A 22,966-nucleotide genomic window follows, 5' to 3' on the forward strand; every position below is an offset into this window, starting at 1 on the left:
CAGCTATGATACTATCACCCCATCATGTCTCCTCTCAGTCTTCTCTTCTCTTTCCAGGGAGTTGTAGGTTGACAAAGAAGGCTAAATGTCTTACCAAACTCCCAACACCCAGGATGCCAGAGCATTGAGCCAGGACAGTGAAAGTGGTGTCAATCAAACTGCATTCATTCCACAGTATAGATCAGTGGCTCCAAAACCCTTTCATCCCACTAAACATGATCAAGTGTTTGGAAGAATGGGTTTACCATACAGCTCAGGCATACTCTGTTTTGAAATTTATTTATCATGTCAGAAGCAAATTGAGAGTACAGTTATAATGTATAGAAAAAACACAAACAAAGTTTAAAACTTGGCATTATACTAGAATCATAGAATTATAGAGTTGGAAGAGACCTCATAGGCCATCCAGTCCAACCCCCTGCCAAGAACATTAGGAAGAACTTCCTGACTGTGAGAACCATTCAGCAGTGGAACTCTCTACCCTGGAGTGTGGTGGAGGCTCCTTCTTCAGAAGCTTTTAAACAGGGGCTGGATGGCCATCTGTTGGGCGTGCTTTGAATTTGATTTTCCTGCTTCTTGGCAGGGGGTTGGACTGGATGGCCCATGACGTCTCTTCCAACTCTATGATTCTATGATTCTATGAAGCAGGAAAACTGCATTCAAAGCACCCCTGACAGATGGCCAGCCAGCCTCTGTTTAACAGCTGCCAAAGAAGGAGCCTCCACCACACTCCGGGGCAGAGAGTTCCACTGCTGACCAGCTCTCACAGTTAAGAAGTTCTTCCTAATGTTCAGATGGAATGCCCTTTCTTGTATCTTTAAGCCATTGTTCCATGCCCTAGTCTCCAGGGCAGCAGAAAACAAGCTGCCTGTTTTCCCCTCACATATTTAAACATTTCTCCTCTCACTCTTCTCTTCTGAAGGCTAAACATGCCCAGCTCTTTAACCCGCTCCTCATAGGTCTTGTTCTCCAGACCTTTGATCATTTGAGTCGCCCTCCTCTGGACACATTCCAGCTTGTCAACATCTCCCTTCAATTGTGGCGCCCAGGACTGAACACAATATTCCGGGTGTGGTCAACCAAGGCAGAATAGAGGGGAGCATGATTTCCCTGGATCATGCCAGTATAGATTCGCCCCAGATCCTTCCTAAATCCGTCCCACGCTTTTTCCTTCGCCCTGAACGCGTCGCTAACTTTCTCTCGACTTAAAAGTTGAACCTTTTCCCTTCAGTCAGTTTTGGGCAGGAGGGAGCCGACAGGCAGCCTGATCTGTGGGGCGAAGGGGGTCCGGAGCTGGGAAGGCGGGAGAGAGGGAGGGAGGGGAAGGAGATCAGCCGAAATTAGTGAGCCACACTCCTCCTTCTCCTCCTCCTTTTGGTCTCTCCTGAGTGGAGCCAGGCCCCTCTTCCTTCCTTCCCTCCTTCCTTCCTTCCATCCCTCCCTCATCTTCTCTGGTTTCGCCACAAGAAGCAAACTCGCCTCTCCTTCTTCTCTTTCTGTTGGAGGGACAAGCCCAGTCGCTGCAATGAGACCCTGGGGTTTGCTCCTGGCAGGTGAGTCAACTCTTTCTTTCTTTCTTTGCTCTCTGTCTGCCCTCCACATCTCACACTTCTGAGGATGAAAGGGAGGTGGAGTGGCACCTGCCTGTCAAAAATGAATGCGGTTTGGCAACACTCGAGAGCCTAAGCTCAAGGCTAAGAGAAAGTAGCTGCTATGCTCCGGTACTTTGTTTTTGTGGCCAACACAAACTACTGTATCTTGAACTGCTGGGTTGTTGTAGGTTTTTTGGGCTATATGGCCATGGTCTAGAGGCATTCTCTCCTGACGTTTCACCTGCAACTATGGCAAGCATCCTCAGAGGTTGTGAGGTCTCAACCTCTGAGGATGCTTGCCATAGATGCAGGTGAAACGTCAGGAGAGAATGCTTCTAGAACATGGCCATATAGCCCAAAAAACCTACAACAACCCAGTCAGACCTCACAACCTCTGAGGATGCGTGCCATCAATGCAGGCAAAACGTTAGGAGAGAATGCTTCTAGAACATGGCCATACAGCCTGGAAAACCTACAACAACCCAGTGATTCCAGCCATGAAAGCTGGAATTGGTTGAGACTGATGAGATCTTCATTGAGAAGCTATAGCAAAATGTGCTACAGGATGTCCCTCCCAAAAAAGCAAAGTTTGGGGAGTTTAATAAACTTTTTTCCCCATGCTTTTTATGATAGAACCAATTAGGAAATGACATTTCTAATCCAGGAACAAAAATCTCATTACGTGGTATAATAGAAATTGACGTTTAGTAGCATCAGCACTCTGGCAGAGAAGGCTAAAGACCTTGTAAAACTATAACTCCATGAGTCAAAAGTGGTTTCATACTGCACTGATTCTCCAGTGTAATAGCATCCATACTTTCATGTAATCTCTTTTGTGTTTGTTGCGGTGCTTTTTCCAGTGTTTTGATATCTATATAAATAAAAATTGTAATATTTGTTTGTGGGATTAACTCAAAAACCACTGGACAAATTGACATTAAATTTGGACACCTATTAGGCCAATGAGTGACCATCACTCACTAAAAGCACTGGGGAAAAAAACACTGAAAAAAACAGCAGAAGGGAGTTTAAAAGCGAAAAAATAAAAAAATACAGTACAACGCATGCGCAAAACCACACACACACACACACACATGCAAACATACATATATACACACATATATATACACACACATATATACTTACAAAAACATATACACAGACTGGGCCACAGCAATGTGTGGCTAGGTAATAATAATAATAATAATAATAATAATAATAACAACAACAACAACAACAACAACTTAATGTATATACTGCTTTATCTCCCCTAGAGGATTCAGGGCAGTTTCCAAATAGCAAAACACCAACATACAGAGTATGCAAAACATAAGCATAGAATTATCAAAACAACACAAATGCATTAAAAACCAATCCCACCCAATTCATCATGCAAAAATATTTGTAAATGTTATGTTTTATATGCACAAACACATATATATTCAGATGATATAAAACATGGGAAGACTACAATACATACATAGCACAACACTACTTGTTACAAACGAATTATCTAAAGGGGTGGATGGGTATACAATCCTTTCCCGTAGAGGGTATCTATTGCTAACTCATATTGCCAAACTTCCCGTAGGGTATGTAGTTTCATATAAATAATATAATATAATATAATATAATATAATATAATATAATATAATATAATGTAATATTAAAGGTAAAGATTTCCCCTGACATTAAGTCTAGTCGTGTCTGACTCTGGGGGGCGGAGCTCATCTCCATTTCTAAGCCAAAGAGCTGGCGTTGTCCGTAGACACCTCCAAGGTCATGTGGCCAGCATGGCTGCAAGTAGTGCTGTTACCTTCCCACCTAAATGGTACCTATTGATCTACTCACATTTGCATGTTTTTGAACTGGTAGGTTGTCAGAGCTGGAGCTAAAAGCGGGAGCTCACCCCGCTCCCTGAATTCAATCTGCCAACCTTTCAGTCAGCAAGTTCAGCAACTCAACCACCCTGAGTCCGTCCCCCCCCCCCCCGGGGGGGGGGTTGAGAAGGACGGGGTACAAATATTTAAAATAAATAAATAATACATAAATAACTCGCTGCACCACCAGGGGACCCTCCAATTATTATAATTTTATATATAATATAATATATATTAGCAGAGCTTTCAAAATGGTGTGCCATGACATGTTGGTGTGTTGTGCAAATGTAATGGGAAAACTTTCTACAAGTATATGAAATAACCAATAAATCAGGTATTTTTCAAAAATAAATGAAAAGTTTTCCTGAGATATGCTGTGCCCCATACATTTCATATCACAATGTATATATGTGTCTGTATCTCATAGAAAGGGTTGATTTAACCTCCAGTTTGCTAGTAAAACTGAATTACTGTGTCGTAAAATGTTGCGTGTCTAAAGAGTGTGTCACCAACATGAAATGTTTGGAAAGCTCTGGTGTCTGTGTGTGGCTGTTCATATTTTTTAAATGCCGTGTTATATATAACAAAACATTTTAAGGGTATATATAAGCATGAACACCCATAAATAACTCACATAACACTAATGGCAAGCTATCCATGAATATACCAGTGACTTCTTTTCCCATCTGAGTCTCAATCTTGGACAGGTTACGTTTCCTTCCATTTTTGAAGAGTTTGGGGACATGGACATGAACCCATATAACAAACATCTTGGAGATGTAGTTCTAATGTCTTTTTATTTTCTCAAATACCATTTTGTCAGAGTCCCTGCTTATGCTCCCACTTTGATCCCTACAAGTTACCTCTCAGTCTTTCCTCAAGCATCCTGCCTGCCTCGCACAGAATTGCAACCCCTCCTGTGCCATTTGGGATGGAGGGATGATAAACCCAAGCACATCCCTCTCCTCTGTGTGAGGGAGGCAAAGGGCCAGTCTAGGAGTGCAGGATGTATTTTCATTCACTGGACCAAATTTGGCACAAATACCTGATATGCCCAAATTTGAATATTGGTGGGGTTGGGGGGAGATTGATTTTGTCATTTGGGAGTTGTAGTTGCTGGGATTTATAGTTAACCTACAATCAAAGAGCATTTTGAACTCCACCAGTGATGGAATTGAACCAATCTTGGCACACAGAACTCCCATGACCAACAGAAAATACTGGAAGGGTTTGTTAGACATTGACCTTGTGTTTGGGAGTTGTAGTTCACCTACATCCAGAGAGCACTGTCGACTCAAACAATTATGGATCTGGACCAAACAAGGCACCAATACTCAATATGCCCAAATATGAACCCTGGTGGATTCTGGGGAGAATAGACCTTGACATTTGGGAGTTATAGTTGCTGGGATTTATAGTTCATCTACTATCAAAGAGCATTCTGAACCCTACCAATGATAGAATTGGGCCAAACTCCCCACAAAGAACCCCCATGACTAGCAGAAAATTCTGTTTTCTGCCTGACGCTCCCTCAGCCCCCCCCCCCCCCAGTGGTCCCAACCCTGAGGTTGAGAAACACTGCCCTAAACAATTCAACCGTCCCAAACCAGCATGATACACTAGCTGAGGGAGATGGGAATGCTACACAACAGGTTGCAAAAGACAACAATTATATTCTTAGGGGATGCAACTTTTAAGTTATCACTCCTAAATTTCATGTCTGGTTAATTAAAGTGTGGGGAAGGTGGACTATCCGTTTTACTTTTGGGGATGATATGATATCTGTCTCCATGACTCTAAAACTTCGACAGGTTGTTTCATCCCATTTTAGAATAGTTTGGGGATATGGATAGTGATCTCTGCTGCTTTCTACAGCTGCACAGTAGCCAGGAAATCAACAGGTGCCGCATTCTCTGATAGGAAGAAGCAGTGAAATCCACATCCATTGATTTTTCTGCCTGTTAGTTCTGCATCCAGTTCCCTTGAACAAGCAGCGTAACATTATGCGTGATCATGTTATGCATGTCCTATAGTCTGCATTATCTCAGGCAGAGTTACTCAGAGTGTGGTCCGTGGGAGTACCTTAAACAACTGCTGCCATTAGGGAATTTCCATGCAAGAAACAAATTTAGTTAATGGGTACAAAACTACATTACGATGTAATTTTGTGCTCAGATACATACCATTCCATGCAGGAAATAAATGTAATGCTAATGGTTAAAAAACCCCTACATTACGATGTAGTTTTGTGCACAGATACATTCATTCCAGGCAAGAAACAAATTTAACTAATGGGTATAAAACTACATTACAATGTAGTTTTGTGCACAGATACATTCCATCCCATGCTAGAAACAAATGTAACGTGAATGTGTATAACAATGGCACTGCTACAAAAATGATACTAGTGAACATTGCTAGTGATACTAGTGAAGTCCATACCACCTGAAAAACTAGACTGGTAACCACTTCTTCATTTGGGCCAACGACTTATGGAAAAATGAGTTTCAGAAACATCATGGTTCCATACCTCAGTTGTAATAGTTGGAAGAGACCTCATGGGCCGTCCAGTCCAACTCCCTTCCAAGAAGCAAGAAAATCGCATTCAAAGCATCCCCGACAGATGGCCATCTAGCCTCTGTTTAAAAGCCTCCAAAGAAGAAGCCTCCACCACACTCCAGAGCATGTCTCACTACATCAGATAGCTCAGGCATGGGCAAACTTGGGTTCTCCAGGTGTTTTGGACTTCAACCTCCACGGTAGACTATTAGGAATTGTGGGAGTTGAAGTCCAAAACACCTGGAGGGCCAAAGTTTGCTCATGCCCGAGCTAGCTTAAGAAGTCAAAAAGTGACATGGGTCACTTTAGTCCTCATCCCAGCCTCCTTTGCTCCCTCAGAAACCTTACACCAGGGCATGAGCAACCTTCAGCCCTCCAGGTGTTTTGGACTTCAACTCTCACAATTCCTAACAGCCTATAGGAATTGTGGGAGGTGAAGTCCAAAACACCTGGAGGGCTGAAGTTTGCCCATGCCTGAGATAGCTTAAGTACTGCTGTAATATATCTCTGCATAAGACTATATCATCCTGTGCCTCAAATTAAACCGTGGAAAGAGAGTTTGCCATTTTGACATATTGTCATGTTCCTTCATGTTGTTTCTGGCTTATGTCAAATCTATTTTGGGATTTTCTTAGCAAAAGTTTTCCAAGGGTTTTATCATTGCCTTCCTCTGAAACTGAAAATAATGTTTGTACAGTAGTTTCCATGATTGTGGAAGGATTCAAATCCTGTTCTCTGAGAACCCCAGTTTAATATTCTAGCTTTATACTGACCTCCTCATCTTATATACTTTGTATTAATCTTTAAAAATAATATTAGACGCAATCAGACACAGCTAGGATTTCTGTTTCCTCAGAACTGGCACATGAGATGGGAAAGAATCCATCTCAGTCCTTGCATCTTCAGTTTTCCCCTTCATAACTTTATTTTGATTGGACACCCCCAAAATCTGGTGTAACAAGTTAATTATTTATAGAGAAAGGCGCCTGAGCTGTCTCTGTGACTAAAGATAGAGGGCCGTGGCAATGGGACAGACATGATTAGTGAGTGAAAGTTGGTGTCAGGGAGAGGGAATTATCTAGGTATGTAAACGACGCACAGTTGTTATTTCCTTTGGCAAGGGTTTCATCTTTTGAGGGCTCCTCCTTTTGGGTTCTTAAACTGGGCATTAACAGCATTCACATAACCATGCAGCTCCGCGTGTATTGTTTGGCATAGTCACCACCACCCTGTTGGAGCCCCCGGTGGCACAGTGGGTTAAACCCCTGTGCCAGCAGGACTGAAGACCAACAGGTTGCAGGTTCGAACCCGGGTAGAGATGGATGAGCTCCCCCTATCAACTCCAGCTCCTCATGCGGGGACATGAGAGAAGCCTCCCACAAGGATGATAAAAACATCAAATCATCAGGGCGTCCCCTGGGCAACGTCCTTGCAGACGGCCAATTCTCTCACACCAGAAGCGATTTGCAGTTTCTCAAGTTGCTCCTGACACGACAAAAAACCACCACCCTCCTCCTAATTCAGCATTTCTCAACCTGGGGTTTGGGACCCCTGGGGGCATCACAATGGGGTGTCAGAGAGGTTGCAAAAGACTACCAGAAAACACAGTATTTTCTTTTTGTGATTGGGGTTCTGTGTGGGATGTTTGGCCCAATTCTATTGTTGGTGGGGTTCAGAATGCTCTTTGATTGTAGGTGAACTATAAATCCCAGCAACTACAACTCCCAAATGTCAAGGTCTGTTTTCCCAAGCTCCACCAGTTTTCATATTGAGCATCCCCCAAATCATATTTGAGCACCCCCCTCCCCCAAATCCCACCAGTATTCAAATTTGGGCATATCGGGTATTTGTGCCAAATGTGGTCCAGTGAATGAAAATACATCCTGCACTTTATGATTCATAACAGTAGCAAAATTATAGTTATGAAGTAGCAATGAAAATAATTTTATGGTTGGGGGTCACCACAACATGAGCAACTGTATTCAGGGGTTGCGGCATTAGGAAGATTGAGAAACACTGTCCTAATTGAAGGAGTGAATGCTGAACTTGTGCTAGTCCCTGCCAATTTTCCAAGAACGAAAGAATTCGACCCAGTGGGCACAAATTTTGTGCCATTCCCTGGCACAGTGGGAAAAAATAATTGCCAGTCTTTGACATCAGCTTGAGATTGAGAACATATGCCTTTGAATACCATTAGTTCCATCATTCCTTCTCTGTATTCCCATCTTTTTGTTAGCCATGTATGGAGAGAGTAGAAAACCACATTTTTGAAGCTTTTTGGTGTGAAACAGATCCATATTCGGCATGTTCTTGTGAGGAGTTTCATACTTTTTGACATGCTTTAGTCCTTCCTTCCCAGTCTATTAATAGCTAGGAGGGTTAAAAATACCTTTCTAAATGTCAGTGTATGTTTTTATGTGCATTCGAGGCTATTGCTCATGTTTGTGAATATGACTCTTATGGGTATCTGATATTCCTATTTGAGTAATTCTCAGTAAAACAGGATTGATGGGAAGGCAAAGTGGAGAAGAGTGAGGGCTATTAGGAAGCTGGGTAAGTTAGCTTGGAGAAGAGAAGGCAGAAAGGTGACATTAAACAGATGCTAGATGGCCATCTGTTGGGGGTGCTTTGGATGTGATTTTCCTACTTCTTAGCACAAGGTTGGACTAGATGGCCCACCAGGTCTCTTCCAACTCTATGGTTCAGTGATTTCCACTACCTTGAGCTCACCAGACAATGGATAAATGACATTAATCAAAAAGCCACCTTTAAATGCCAGTTCCATCCTCTTTTATTTTGGGAATTGGGCTCTCTCCACATCCCCTTCTCCTTGTTTCGTGCAGAATTGGAGTGTGGTTTGTGTGTTTGCTTTGAACCCCAACCAGCCTCAATCCTGGGGCAGCTGCACAGCCCACCCCACCAGCTGGAGTCTTTGTCCCTGGCTCCTTTTGAAGCTCTGACTCCAGGGGATTTGAGGCTCAGGGAGGGCTGGCGCGGTGCCTGGGAGCAGCCGGTAATGCAAAAAGAGTGATATGTGCGTGTGTTTGTGAGAGAGGTGGGAGACAACATAGGAATGATCCCACCACACCTGTTCCAGCACCAGTCCCGGCTGCAATCCTACACGGGTGTGGGGAAAGGGCAAGCACAGGAAGGAATGGTCCTTGGGTGTTTCCTTCCACATCTACATAGGAGTTGTTGTCAAAAGAGTTGGCTTCCTTGCCAGTCTGTGAAGGAGAGGAGGGGGAAGGTGTTGATGTTAGGGGATGGAAGTCCCGGGTATCCAAAGGGACCCAGGCCTTCCTTTCCTGAGCTCTGTGGCAGAGGGATGAGGAGGGTGCCTGCCTGGCACTACGGTGCCCTTTTGGCCTCCTGTCCTCACATGCAGAGGCTCCCAAATGGACGTGTTCTCTCAAACTCAGCCCCCACGTCCCTGGCTCAAGGCCAGCCTGGCCGAACAACAGAGCCTATTCCCCGCCAGGGTTATTTCTGGCAAGGCTGTAGCTTCCGCTCCCAGGCCCCATGATGGAGGGGAAGGCAGCGATGGAGGGGAGAGGAGGGGAGACGGGGCAGAGTAGGCGAGCTGAGACATTTCTCCCCCCAGGCCCACCCGTCTGTGAGCAACACAAGCAGGTGGAAGCAGTGGGGGGAGAAGGGAGGGACGGTGGGGCGGGTGGAGGGGAAAGAAACCCAGCTGTGAGGAAAAGAAGCCTAGTGTCATCCAGTGCCGGTGCATTTACTATCTCTCTGTGTCAGATTGGGGTCACTGAGCTGGCACCTTTGAGGCCCTAAAGGTCATATTTGAACAGGAAAAAATCATTTTGCTATTTATGTATCAGAGCAAACTGAGGGTACACTTGTAATGTATTTACAAAAATACGAAGTTTTAAAACTTGGCATTATGTCATACGTCCTTTGACCAGAAGCTGGCCACTTGGGGTGCCTTTGGTGTTGCTATAAGAAGGTCCTCCATTGTGCATGTAGCAAGGCTTAGGCTGCATTGTAATAGGTGGTCTGTGATTTGCTCTTCTCCACACTCTTGGACTCAACTTTGTGGCCCCATTTCTTAAGGTTGGCTCTGCATCTTGTGGTGCCAGAGCGCAGTCTGTTCAGCATCTTCCAAGTCGCCCAGTCTTCTGTGTGCCCAGGGGGGAGTCTCCCATTTGGTCTCAGCCACTGATTGAGATGCTGGGATTTAGACTCTCGTTTGCTGAGGTGTTCCTGTGAGTATCTCTGTAGATCTTAGAAAAATATTTATTGATTTAAGACATTGAGACATGAGAGAAGCCTCCCCTGTAGGAGTACAACACATCCGGGCATCCCCTGGGCAACGTTTTTGTAGACTGCTGATTCTCTCACACCAGAAGTGACCAGAAGCAACCAGAATTGTGCTAATTTACTCTTGTTAAAATTAGTTCAAGGCAGCCTATATGACTAAGGCTGGGGCCCTTGGGATCAGGAACATGCCCTAAAATTGGGCACACACTTGAGCAATACTAGGAGTGATGGAATATAAATTGAATGTATTAAATCTAAAGCTGAGGCTGTAGCATAGAAGTGAAGTGTCTTCTGAAGGTTTTTTAGCAGAAGCTGAAGAAACTACAGAAGAAACTACAAAGGCCATCAAGTTCAACCCCTGCCATGCAGGAATAGCACAATCAAGGCACCCCTGACAGATGGCCTTCCAGCCTCTGCTTAAAAACCTCCAGACAAGGAAGTTCCATTATGGTTTGAGGCAGCATATTCTATTGCCAAACAGGAAGGTCTCCCTTTCTCAGTGTGGCATCCTTTCATATATTTAAACATGGCTTTGTGCCATGATGATGCACAATCAGGCTAGCCAGCCATCAGGACTCCAAAAGGGCTTTGAGCAGCTTCCACAATAGCAGATGTTGCTCCTTTGTTCTGCATCAAAGACAGATCACAGACCTTGGGCAAGTCACATTCTCTCAGCCTCAAAGGAAAGCAAAAGGGACCTCCCTCTGAACAAAGATGCCCTCTTGAGAGGTCGCCATTGGGTTGGACATGACTTCAAGACACACAACAGGATAACCATCTAAGCTATGGAATTTCAGTCAGAAGCATTGGTAGATGGTTGATTTACTTGTCTCTTTTTCCTAATACAAAATGTCTTTTCTATCTGCCATGTGGAGTGAGCTACTTCCCTAGGAAGTGAGCCTGTGCTTCGAAAAGACAGTGATAGAAATCCCAGAGGAGAACAAACGATCACATTTGATTCATAAGCTTTGACTAAAGTATTATTTCGGAAAGTGGCTTGGAAATCTGAATACTAAAACTTAAGAGCCAGCTGAAGCACAAAAATAAAATCTTTGAACCAATGAAATCCAGATTATTCATTCACTCAGCACCCATTGCTGTGAATCCCAGTGGTATCTAAATTTGCTAATTTTCACAGATGTGTATGTTTTGTTTGTTCATTCCTCGTCCCCCTGGAATTTGGATTTTTGTGTGAGCAAAAGGGTGAGGTGGAGGACAAGCAAACAGTTGATATAGTGGTAGGTGGCGATGAAGTGAGCAAGTGTGGGATTGTGTGAGTAAAGGAACTTGACTGAAGGCCAAGTGGAAAGAACAAGGGCCCTGGAATGCAAAGGGGTAGGATGTGTGTTTTCCACTGGCTGGCTGCATATTGTCAGGAGAGAAAGGAAAATAAGGGAATGAAAAGAGTAGATCAAATGGAAAGAGCCATATATTGTTTATACAGGAAAACCTTGTATTGTCCCCAAATCAAATGGAATAAATCAAATACACTTTTACTACTGTTTCCTCAGGAATGTGACGGCAGGGAAAAATCTAAACACAGTATTAATTTTGTTTAATTTGGGTACTATCCAGCCAAACTGAACATGTCTAAATTTCGATGGTTTTAGTGGTAATCTTCTGCAAAGTTATCAAGAAATAAATCTTGTTGTGGTCACTGGAGGTTACTGTTAAATAAATAAGCTACAGGACTAGGTTCTCAAACTCTTTTACTAAAATGAGTGGAATTTTGAAAGTATTTAGTTGAGATTTCTATTAGTCTATATTTCAGTCTCTTATGTAGTACTGGTAATCTGTTATGGCATTCACTGGTACTATTTTAATTTCTTTTTTAATATTTTGAGGCTCTGTCAACCTCACTCTACACCTTTATTTATGTTTTATATTGTAATGTTGATTGTTTTTAATGGCACTTTTATGAATGCCTGACTTTTATGAATTGTGCCAATCTGTAACCCGCCTTGAGTCGCCGTATGGCTGAGAAAGGTGGGCTATAAATATAGTAAATAAATAAATAGTACGGTCTTCTTCCATGTTTCTGGGAGAATTATTTTTTATTTATTTACCACATTTATACCCCACCCTTCTCACCCCGAAGGGGACTCAGGACAGCTCACGGCAGAGGCACAATTCGATGCCTTGAATACAAATAAAAATAAAACAACACAAACTTTAAAATCACGTAATTAAAACATATCACTTAAAATAATTACTTAAAATCACACAGTGCAAAAGCATATTCCAGGAGGCCATTCCAATTGTCATTGTTCATTATTGCACGGAGAAATCGTTGTTGCACTGGGAATCTTTGTGCAAAAGCTTGGATCCACAATCAGGATTTAACTTTCTTCCTGAAGGTCGGGGGGGGGGGGGGAGCTGATCTAATTTCCCTGGGAAGGGAGTTCCAAAGCCAAGAGACCACTACCGAAAAGGACCTGTCTCTCATCCCCACCAGTTGCACTTACGAGGGGGGTGGGATTGAGAGCAGGGCCTCCCCGGGCAATCTTAATCTCGGAGATGGTTCATAGGGGAAGATATGTTTGGACAGGTAAGCTGGGCTAGAACCATTTAGGGCATTATAGGATAAAGTCAGCAGTTTAAATTGTGCTTGGTAGCAGACTGACAGCCAGTGGAGTTGGTGTAACAGGAGGGATGTCCTCTCTCTGTACACCGCTTAGCAGTTAAGCAGGGAAGACAAGAGAGGTAGTGGGGTTGCCTTAAAAAATGCATTACTCTAGCTTAGTGTTTGCCAAACTCTGGTTTTCCAGGTGTTTTGGACTTCAGCTCCCATGGCAGTTGAGGCTTCTGGGAATTGAAGTTTAGAATACCTGGAGGACTGAAGGTTGGTAATCGGTGTCTAACTGGAGATCCTGCATTGAGCAAGGGGTTGTACTTCGTGGCCCAGGAAACCCCTTCCAACTCTATGATTCTATAACTGACACTACTAAATGGGGGCAATACAAAGGTTGGCTGTTACATCTATAAAAGCTTCCCTCCATCATGGTTCCACGCTTGCAACACCCTCTTCCAAATAATATTTTTAAATATATTACACTATGTAACAAATATGAACCCCCCAGTGGCATAGTGGGTTAAACCGCTGAACTGCTGAACTTGCTGACCGAAAGGTCCCAGGTTTGAATCCGGGGAGCAGCATGAGCTCCTGCTGTTAATCCCACCTTCTTCCAACCTAGCAGTTCGAAAACATGCAAGTGTGAGTAGATCAATAGGGAAGGTAATGACGCTCCATGCAGTCATGCCAGCCACATGAACTTGGAGGTGTCTACAGACAATGCCGGCTCTTTGGCTTAGAAATGGAGATGAGCACCCCCAGAGTCGGACACAACTGGACTTAATGTCAGGGGAAAAATTTTACCTATGTAACAAAATTTGAAAAAAAAATCTGTTCCTGGATTGAAATTGTAATTTCTTGTTTAAGTGTGCAGTGCCTACTCTGAAAGTAGTTGTTATACTCCAGAAACTTCATTTTTGTGGCTGCCACAAACTGTGTTGTATTGGTTGAGAAACGCTATGAGATATTCATTGAAAAACTAGCGCAAAATGTGCTGAAGGATGTCCTGCAAAAAACAAAGTTTTGGCAGTTTAATAAACTTTTTTCCATGCTTTTATGATAGAACCAAATAGGAAATGACACTTATAACCCAGGAACAAAAGTTATATTACATGGTGTTATCAATACTCATTGCTCTCATACTGGGGTGGAATTGCTTTTGTTCCAGTCCAGCATTACAGTTGTGTTTCCTTTTCTCTACTACTTAAATCTTCCTTAACTTTCCATGTTTCTGCAGTGCTGGGGGGAGCCCTGTGCCAAGAGCCTGAGCATCCCCATGGCTGTTCCCAAGGCAGCTGCTATCCAAGCACAGGAGATTTGCTGGTAGGTCGGGCTGACCGCCTCTCCGCCACCTCCACCTGTGGCCTGCGACATCGCCAGCCCTACTGCATCGTCAGCCATTTGCAGGTGAGTCTTGCATTGCAAAAGCCTGTGGTTTTATCAAATTACAATGGATGTGCCAATTCCAGGCTAGACTACAGCCATCCCTCCACATCTGCTGAGTCTGTGGGCACAGGACCCCTGCAAAAATGAAAAACTGGAAATAATAAAATTAAAAACTTTAAAATCAGGACGGTAAATAAAGACCAACACTCAGAAAACAAAGGAATTTCAGACAGAGAACAATCAGGGCCAGCTAACACCTCCAACAAAGGATTCCTCCAGGCAAAAATCATTCCGGCTTTGAAGCACTAAGGCTATTCAATGCTAATCAAGCTGGCCAGTTGCAACATTCACACTTGCTTCAAACAGACAAGAGTTCTTTCTCCTGCCCTGGACATTATTCCACACATATACAAACCCCATTTGCCTAGTTTCCAAAAGAAACTCGCAACCTCTTAGGATGCTTGCCATAGATGTGGGTGAAAGTCAGGAGAGAATGCTTCTAGAACATGGCCATACAGCCCGGAAAACTCATAGCAACCCAATAAAATTGCTATTTTTTAACAGGGAGAACGCTTATCTAGGAATATCTAGTTTCTCCATAGCATGGTTATATTGTTCACTTTTGTCACATCATACTGGAGGACCTAGAGATTCCTAGAGGTGTTCTTTCTGACCGAAGCTATCCATAGAGTCACACGGAAAATTCTAGAGATTCCTCAATATATCATTTTAATCAAATCAGTGAATAATAATGTCTATGAGTATGGAGGGCTGGCCATATGCATCTGTGAAGAGAAAACTGAGCATGCAGACTTCATTTCTTTGCCTTGCCTGCTTAGAAAAGACATAGTTGTGCTATCAGAGCACTATCTCAAAAGTACAAATATGGGGCTGTGGTGGCACAACGGGTTAAATTGCTAAGCTGCTGAACTTGCTGACTGGAAGGTTGGCAGTTCGAATCCATGGGACAGGTGAGCTGCCACTGTTAGCCCCAGCTCCTACCTATCAAACAGTTTGAAAACATGCAAATGTGAGTAGATCAATAGGTACCACCTTGGTGGGAAGATAAATGGCACTCCATGCAGTCATGCACGCCACATTGTTTACAGACAAGACAGGCTTTTAAACAGAGGATGGATGGCCATCTGTCAGGGGTGTTTTAAATGTGATTTTCCTGCTTCTTGGCAGGGGATTGGACTGGATGGCTATGATTCTATGATTCATTATATATACCAGGCATGGGCAAACTTGGGCCCTCCAGGTGTTTTGGACTTCAACTCCCACAATTCCTAACAGCCTACCAGCTGTTAGGAATTGTGGGAGTTGAAGTCCAAAACACCTGGAGGGCTAAAGCTTGCCCAGGCCTGATATATAGGGTGTGGTTTTGTCATGCATGCACAGCCCAACACTTAAGTGACTCCGTATCTCTTACAGGATGAGAAAAAGTGCTTTGTTTGTGACTCTCGCCGGCCCTATGATCCCACGTCAAATCCTAACAGCCATCGGATTGAGAATGTAATCACCACTTTTGCACCACACCGTAAGAAGGCCTGGTGGCAGTCAGAGAATGGTAAGCAGTGGAGACCTCATCCCTATTCCACTGGCTGGTAATACCTAACTCAACAATATTTGGTTAATGCTGCTTGGTAGAGGACACTAGTAGAGGCATTGCAGGCCATTAGCAACTTCTAGTCCCCTTGCTGTGGTGTGGCAGAATGCAACCAGCCATTTGCTTTATAAACAAGGTATGCGGCTAGTGTGCACTTTGTTTTCAAGGCTGTCAGTCGTCCCAGATGTTAGAAATGCAACCAAGTGTAGCCGTAAAGAATTTTAAAAGTGTCATAGAAAACTGCAGTGATGGAATTAAATCATTTCAGTGTCTCAAAGTCAATTTTGATCCACCCATTTTTACCTCTATCTGATCCAAACAAATGGTTTTTTCCCACCTCTTCCCCCATAAAATTTGAAAGAGGATTTTTAAAATGCGATCTTTTGCATCTTGTATCACCCTTATCAAACCCACAGAAATGAGTATAATGTTCTGTACATCTGAGAAAATGGACTTTGCTTTGAGTCCCCTCAGGGGAGGTAAAGCAGGGTATAAATGAACAACAACAACAACAACAACAACAACAACAACAATATTCATGGGCTGCTGTGACACAAATGTTAAAACGTTGAGCTGCTGAACTTGCTGACCGGAAGGTTGGCAGTTCGAATCCATGGGATGGATGAGTTCCCGCTGTTAGCCCCAGCTTCTGCCACCCTAGCAGTTTGAAACATGCAAGATCAGTAGGTACCGCTTCGGTGGGAAGGTAAATGGCACTCCATGCAGTCATGCCAGCCACATGACCCAGGAGGTGTCTATGGACAAAGCAAACGCTTTGGCTTAGAAATGGAGATGAGCACCACCCCCAGAGCCAGAGATGAAGGGGAAGCCTTTGCCTTTATCTGTGTGTCTTTGTTTGTTTTGAGGCACTGCATGTTTGCCTTATGTCTTTATATGCTGGAATCCACCATGAGTCCCCTTGAGGAGATAGGGCAGAATACAAATAAAGTGTAGTAGTAGTAGTAGATGAAGTACTTTGGCCACATCATGAAAAGAAAGAAAAGCTTAGAGAAGACAATGATGCTGGGGAAAATGGAAGGAAAAAGGAAAAGGGGCCGACCAAGGGCAAGGTGGATGGATGGCATCCTTGAAGTGACTGGATTGACCCTGGGTGTGGTGACGGCCAACAGGGAGCTCTGGCGTGGGCTGGTCCATGAGGTCACGAAGAGTCGGAAACGACTGAACAAATGAACAACAACAACAAGTAGTAGTAGTAATCTGCTTCATAAGAGTTCATGCTGGAATAAATGATTTTGTCTTAAAGATGTCCTACAGCTCTTTTGATTTGGTGCCGTGGGCTTGAGTCTACAAAAGCTTAAAACAAATCAAACATGTTTTCTTTAAGGTATGGCAACACCATGCATTATGTTTTTTTACATATCAAGATCATTATTCCTCTGAAACACTTTTTATATTCAACTATGAACCCAGAAATACTTTTTTTACAATGAGCATTGAACTTTAGCTCTGGAGCCCAGGTTTTGAATCTCTGCTCAGCTGTGTAACCCATTGTGCAACCTTGGCAAATCACTCTCTCAACCTCAAAGGATGGCAATTGCAAATCTCTTCTGAACTAATCTTGCCAAGAAAATCATATGATAGGGTCATCATGGATTGGAAACAATTTGAAGGCACACAATAAAAACAAATACTGACTTGAACCAAGAGGTTGGAGTTGGATCCAAAAATTCATCTCCTTCTCTAAAAAGGGAATCTTTGGTTCCATATCTTTTCCACAAATGAGACAATTGTTTCTCAACTCTATGTGTCTCTATTGTTATTTATTTGTGTTATCATTTCTGGCTAATAGATTACACGGCAGGGGGTATACTGAATGTGCTCCAGGTTTTAGTTTGAAATGAACAGGAACTATTTCCCTGCCACCATAAGTTCACAACCTTGGACAGCTCCTTTAAAAGTTCAGATTTATGTTGTTTTTCATGTGTTCAGTTGCTTCCGACTCTTCATGACCTCATGGACCAGCCCACACCAGAGCTCCCTGTTGGCCGTCACCACCCCCAGCTCCTTCAAGGTCAAGCCAGTCACTTCAAGGATGCCATCCATCCATCTTGCCCTTGGTCGGCCCCTCTTCCTTTTGCCTTCCACTTTCCCCAGCATCATTCCCTTCTCAGATTTATATCTGTGACTAATTAATCGCCATATGCTAATTTGGAAGTGATCTGCATACAGCATATTAATCCCAGAGCTTTCTCAGGCCTCATCTACACTGCCATAGAAAATCCAGATTATCTGCTTTGAACTGAGTCATATGGCAGTGTAGACTCATATAATACAGATCAAATCAGATAATGTGGATTATCTGCTTTGACAGTATGGCAATGTAAAAGGGGCCTTTCCAATTCTACTGTCTTCCTCCATGTGAAGAAGGACATTGTAAAGCAAACCGTCTCTGCCATTCCGAAAGATTGTCCACATTAATTAATACTCTGATTCTAATCCTCACGCTCTTCACATGTAGTTACATAACAGTGAGCAAAAAATGAATAGGACTATTTTACTTTTAATATGGTGATGATTCCTACAAACTGCGGTCCTCCAGATGTTTGAGACATTTGAGGATATCACACTAGAGCTGAAAGAGTCAGCAAAGAGATCTGAAATCCTGTGGCTGCCTCCTGCAGAATTCTGGAATTTGTAGTTTAGGGACACCCAGGACCTCTCTGGCTGAGCAGTTTAAAGGCCCCTGCCTAAACTATAAACCCCAGAATTCTGCAGGAGGCAGCCACAGGATTTCAGATGGGGCGCATGCTCTTTGCCTACTGACTTTGGACTCCCAGAATTCCTGCTTGGGTTTTCTAGGAGTAGAAGTCCAAAACATCTGAAGGGTCAAAATACTGAGAAGCATCGAGTTGCATGACACTACAGCCCTTCTCAATATCTTTCAGATGTTTTGATCTTCAGCTCCCAGAAAGCCCAGCCAGGAATTCTGGGAGTCAAAGACCCCTTCCAAACTGCACCTATATCCCAGGATCTGGTCCTAAATTATCTGAGGGGCCTTTCACACAGCCCTATATCCCAGAATATAGCAGCAGAAAATCCCACATTATCTGAGTGTGGACTCAGATAACCCAGTTCAAAACAGATATTGTGGGATTTTCTGCCTTGATATTCTGGGACATAGGGCTGTGTGGAAGGGTCCTGGTTATCCCAGATTATCTGGCAGTGTATACTCATATAATCCTGTTCAAATCAAATAATCCTTGATCAGATCCCAGGATATAGGGCAGTGCAGAAAGTCCCAAACATGTGGAAGACTAGAGTTTGCAAAACACTGATAATAAGAGACACTAGAAGTGTGTGTGTGTGTGTGTGTGTGTATAACTGATGAGAGTGGACAATAATCATAGCAGGCAATTTCTCAATTCTTCTTTTGTTTGTGTTTGTTAGAATAGGAGAAATTAATCTGTCTTCCTTATTCATACTTGCTTGCACATTCTTCCTTGCTATGAGACTTTAGGCTGCCCTGCGACAAGTCTCTCCCATATTTGGAGATGGAAGGAAATTTCATTGGGAGATAAAATCTCAGCAGAAATGTTCATTTTGCACATTACAAGATTTCGTGCAAGACAAAAGTTCACTTGGCCTCTGAGATCCATATATTTCTGATGCAATTCAGAGAAATAACCACATGCATGTTTCAAAAATACGAATGGTAAAAATGTGCACAGTTGAAAATGCAACAGAACACACTTTATTAGAATCTGGGAATTTTGCACAAACATGCATACATTTAAAAGAGTTTTTTACATTTTTTTTTTTAAAAAACCCTCCATCTTCCAAATGCCCTCACAGAAAGTAAAAATGAAATTTCAAAACCTGATATGAGTCAGGGATGGGATGAAAATGCAGTGGGATTTGGAAAAAAACCAGCAGATTTGAGCCTAAGAGATGTTCTCATCCTTGTTCATACAATTGGATGACCTTGTCATGCCCTGAGTATCTGGACAGGCCGTTTTTGCATTGTGTTCTTTGCTTGGGACATGGCATGGCCAAAGCAGCAGTGCAGAGGATATCCCCAGAGCCCCGTTGCTTTTCTTTCTCTCCCACGCAGAGGAAATGCTGAATCATACCCACATGAATCCCATTTTTCCTGGCCCTTGGTGAGGCGGAGGTGGGGGACGAGACAGACAGGGCCAGATGATCACAAGAACTTACCACGGGCAACTGGTCTCTAACTCGGGAATTGGTCTATAGCTTAGGTATCTATCTCTGCATCATGATGCAGGCATGTTTGATGCCCCCAGTGCACCATAAAAGCAAATACTGGGTGCACAATGTTCTTTGCAGACAATATTGAGTTCATCTATACCAGGCATGGGCAAACGTTGATCCGCCAGGTGTTTTGGACTCCAACTCCCACAATTCCTAATAGCTGGTAAGCTGTTAGAAATTGTGGGAGTTGAAGTCCAAAATACCTGGAGGGATGAAGTTTGCCCATGCCTGATCGACAATGATTGCTTATTATTTATTTATTTATTTATTTATTTGTTTGTTTATTATGGCACCAGTTCAGAACAGAAATGTTCCAGACTGGTACTGGAGGCTACAACATGATTCACTCAGTCCATGGTCAACCATGGTGGCAGCAGAAGCAAGTCTGCGGTAGTCCAGATTCAATCTGACCTTTGTTAGATGGCCACAGAGCTCCAGGAAATCTCCTGGTCATCGTGGATGCCCCACAATGAATCAGAAGTATTGTCTGCGCAACCAGGGAGAAGGAGGGGAGGAATCCACTCTCCTTCTCCCTGGTCATGTGGATGTCCACGTTGATGTCAGTACAGGTTGCCTGCAATGGCTAGGAGCTCTCATAGGACTTTAAGATTAACTCTTCTCAGGAAGAACATACTTTACCAAAGGTTAGGATCTCTAACAAGGTCTTGCCTTTCCAAAAGATTCCTGGTTTTCCCAAAAGGTTCTGAATAGGCTATGGAGATTTCTATTTTCAAAAAGAAAAAAGGTTTCTAGAGGTCAGAGGCCAGTAATGGACAAGTGTACCAACATTATTGAGCATCCCTCAAGAAACAAACCCAAGGATTCTACCCAGAACATTTGAAAACTTACTTTCTGGGGCTACAGTTCCTAGAAACCGCCCTGAGTCACCTTTGGGCTGAGAAAGGCAGTATATAAATATGGTAAATAAATATAAATAAATAAATAGAATACAGTGGCTGTGCTGTCTTAGGGGCTGTGGGAATTGCAGCTTTTAACAGTATATTTACTAAGCTTCGGTACACAAATACAGAGCTCACAAAGCTTAACTGAATTATATTTTAATGAGTCTGAACATCAATCTTTCTATCTCTCCAGGTGTGGAACAGGTCAGCATCCGCTTAGATCTGGAAGCCGAGTTCCACTTCACTCATCTCATCATGACTTTTAAGGTGTGTCCCATTTGAGGCCAGATGGGCTTACACTTCAGCCATTGGCTTCATGGTTTCTTCTTCACTGAGTTTAAATTCTGTTATTGTGTTCTGACATGCATTTCTAGTGTTCATCATGTAATCTGTGTATTTATGCTCCAAAGGTGAGTCCCAACTAAAAGGCAGTAATGTTGCTCCATATTCTAGCAGTTTTGATTTCTATCAGGATTTTAGTAAAAGAGATGTTGCACTCTAGTACTGAAACACCTTTTCACCCAGCACCATGCCATAGTTCAGTAATTCTATCTAAAAATATTTATTAAAGAAAACAGTTAAAAAGGGAGGAAAGGGCAATTCCAAAAGGGTCAGTCGAATAGGAAATACAAAATAGCAGTAATCCAAAAATGACAAAGAGCATAAAGTCAAGAAAAACAAAATCCATAGCAGTACTTCAAACATAAATCCATAAACACGAAAACAGGAACTTTTCCAAGGTAAACCCTCCAAAGAGGCAAAGGCATAAACCAGAACAGGAATCTTGAGAATACTTGAATCATGAACTTGAGAGTAGAGACAGGAAAGCCATTTCCTATGGCAATTTTGTCTCCTCTGAGAGGCCTGAAGCCAAATCACTTAATTTAAGCCAGTGCAAATACCCATGACATCATGCCGAGTACACCTGGACTGCAAGGTCTTATCTTGGACTCTGTGAAAATATCTAGTTTGTCTGTTTTCAACTTCCTCCATTCTCAGGCCTAATCAAGTTTCCTAAGAAAACTCCCCATCTGCTCAAGGACTTTCACTTTTCCCTGTTGCCTGGGAACAAGCACAGAAATCCAAAATATCAGCCTCATCTGCCTGAAATTCTCTATGATCAGTCCCAGACTACTCGATTTGAAACCCATCATCCCCCTCATCCTCTGAAAAATCCTCTGACACTTGCTGGGCTACAACAAAAGAATGGATTTTAATTGCCCATTCAAGATCAAGGCACACCAAAATAATGAGATAGCTCAAAGCTATATATTGTTAGTAGGATCAGTCCTACAATTCATTAATGTGATTGGCTCCTCAACCACTTTGGATTAGCTTGATTTTGCCACATTTGTATTGTGGATATTTATTTTTTAAAGACACCACAGAAGAAATTATTTAGGGAAAAGAACTTCAGTTTGACAGGAAAGAACAGGACTAGATTTTTCCTCTTAAATTCATATCCTGAAAATGGACTAATAAAAAAGAGAAGATATTTGTTGTGAAATACGTATGTATATTAAACAGTGATTAGTTAAAACAAGGGAGTTATTAAACTGACATTTCCAAGAAATTTCTATCAACATTTGTTTATGTAACAGTGATTTGTCAGCTGGCTAGAGTTTATTATTTCTGTTTAGAATGGTTCCGTATTGCACAAAATGTTCAATTTTATTTGCATGTAAAGGACAATTAAAACTATGCTTGTGTACTTAACAATTCATCTCTGTGTGCTGAGAATGTTGCACATATGTTGCTTTGCCTTTAAACTGATGGTTTTAGAAACAGCTAATTTCTGTAGGTCCATGGTTGTTATGCAGTGTAGTTATTTCTATATATTTTCTCATCCCTTTCAACTTTGCATCATATTGTTACTTTGTATTGCTATTTCTTACGGTATATTGGTTTCCCATTTTATTCCTCCTCATTTTAAGCTTCTTTATGCTTATTTTTCTATG

At 42.7% G+C, this 22,966-nt stretch overlaps 1 protein-coding gene across 1 annotated transcript in view; it reads left to right on the plus strand.

The window, feature by feature from the left end:
- The first annotated feature begins 1,227 nt into the window (after nucleotides 1-1,227).
- LAMB2 (laminin subunit beta 2) overlaps nucleotides 1,228-22,966 on the plus strand; it is a 69,515-nt gene continuing 47,776 nt past the window's right edge. Inside the window, exons 1-4 of the mRNA XM_060766507.2 lie at nucleotides 1,228-1,553; nucleotides 14,116-14,285; nucleotides 15,699-15,834; nucleotides 21,202-21,275. Of these exons, the coding sequence (XP_060622490.2) occupies nucleotides 1,526-1,553; nucleotides 14,116-14,285; nucleotides 15,699-15,834; nucleotides 21,202-21,275 (408 nt within the window). The 5' untranslated portion in view covers nucleotides 1,228-1,525. The remainder of the gene's footprint in view (nucleotides 1,554-14,115; nucleotides 14,286-15,698; nucleotides 15,835-21,201; nucleotides 21,276-22,966) is intronic.

Source organism: Anolis sagrei, chromosome 2, assembly GCF_037176765.1.
Source record: "Anolis sagrei isolate rAnoSag1 chromosome 2, rAnoSag1.mat, whole genome shotgun sequence".
In the NCBI taxonomy this organism is placed as follows: Eukaryota; Metazoa; Chordata; class Lepidosauria; order Squamata; family Dactyloidae; genus Anolis; species Anolis sagrei.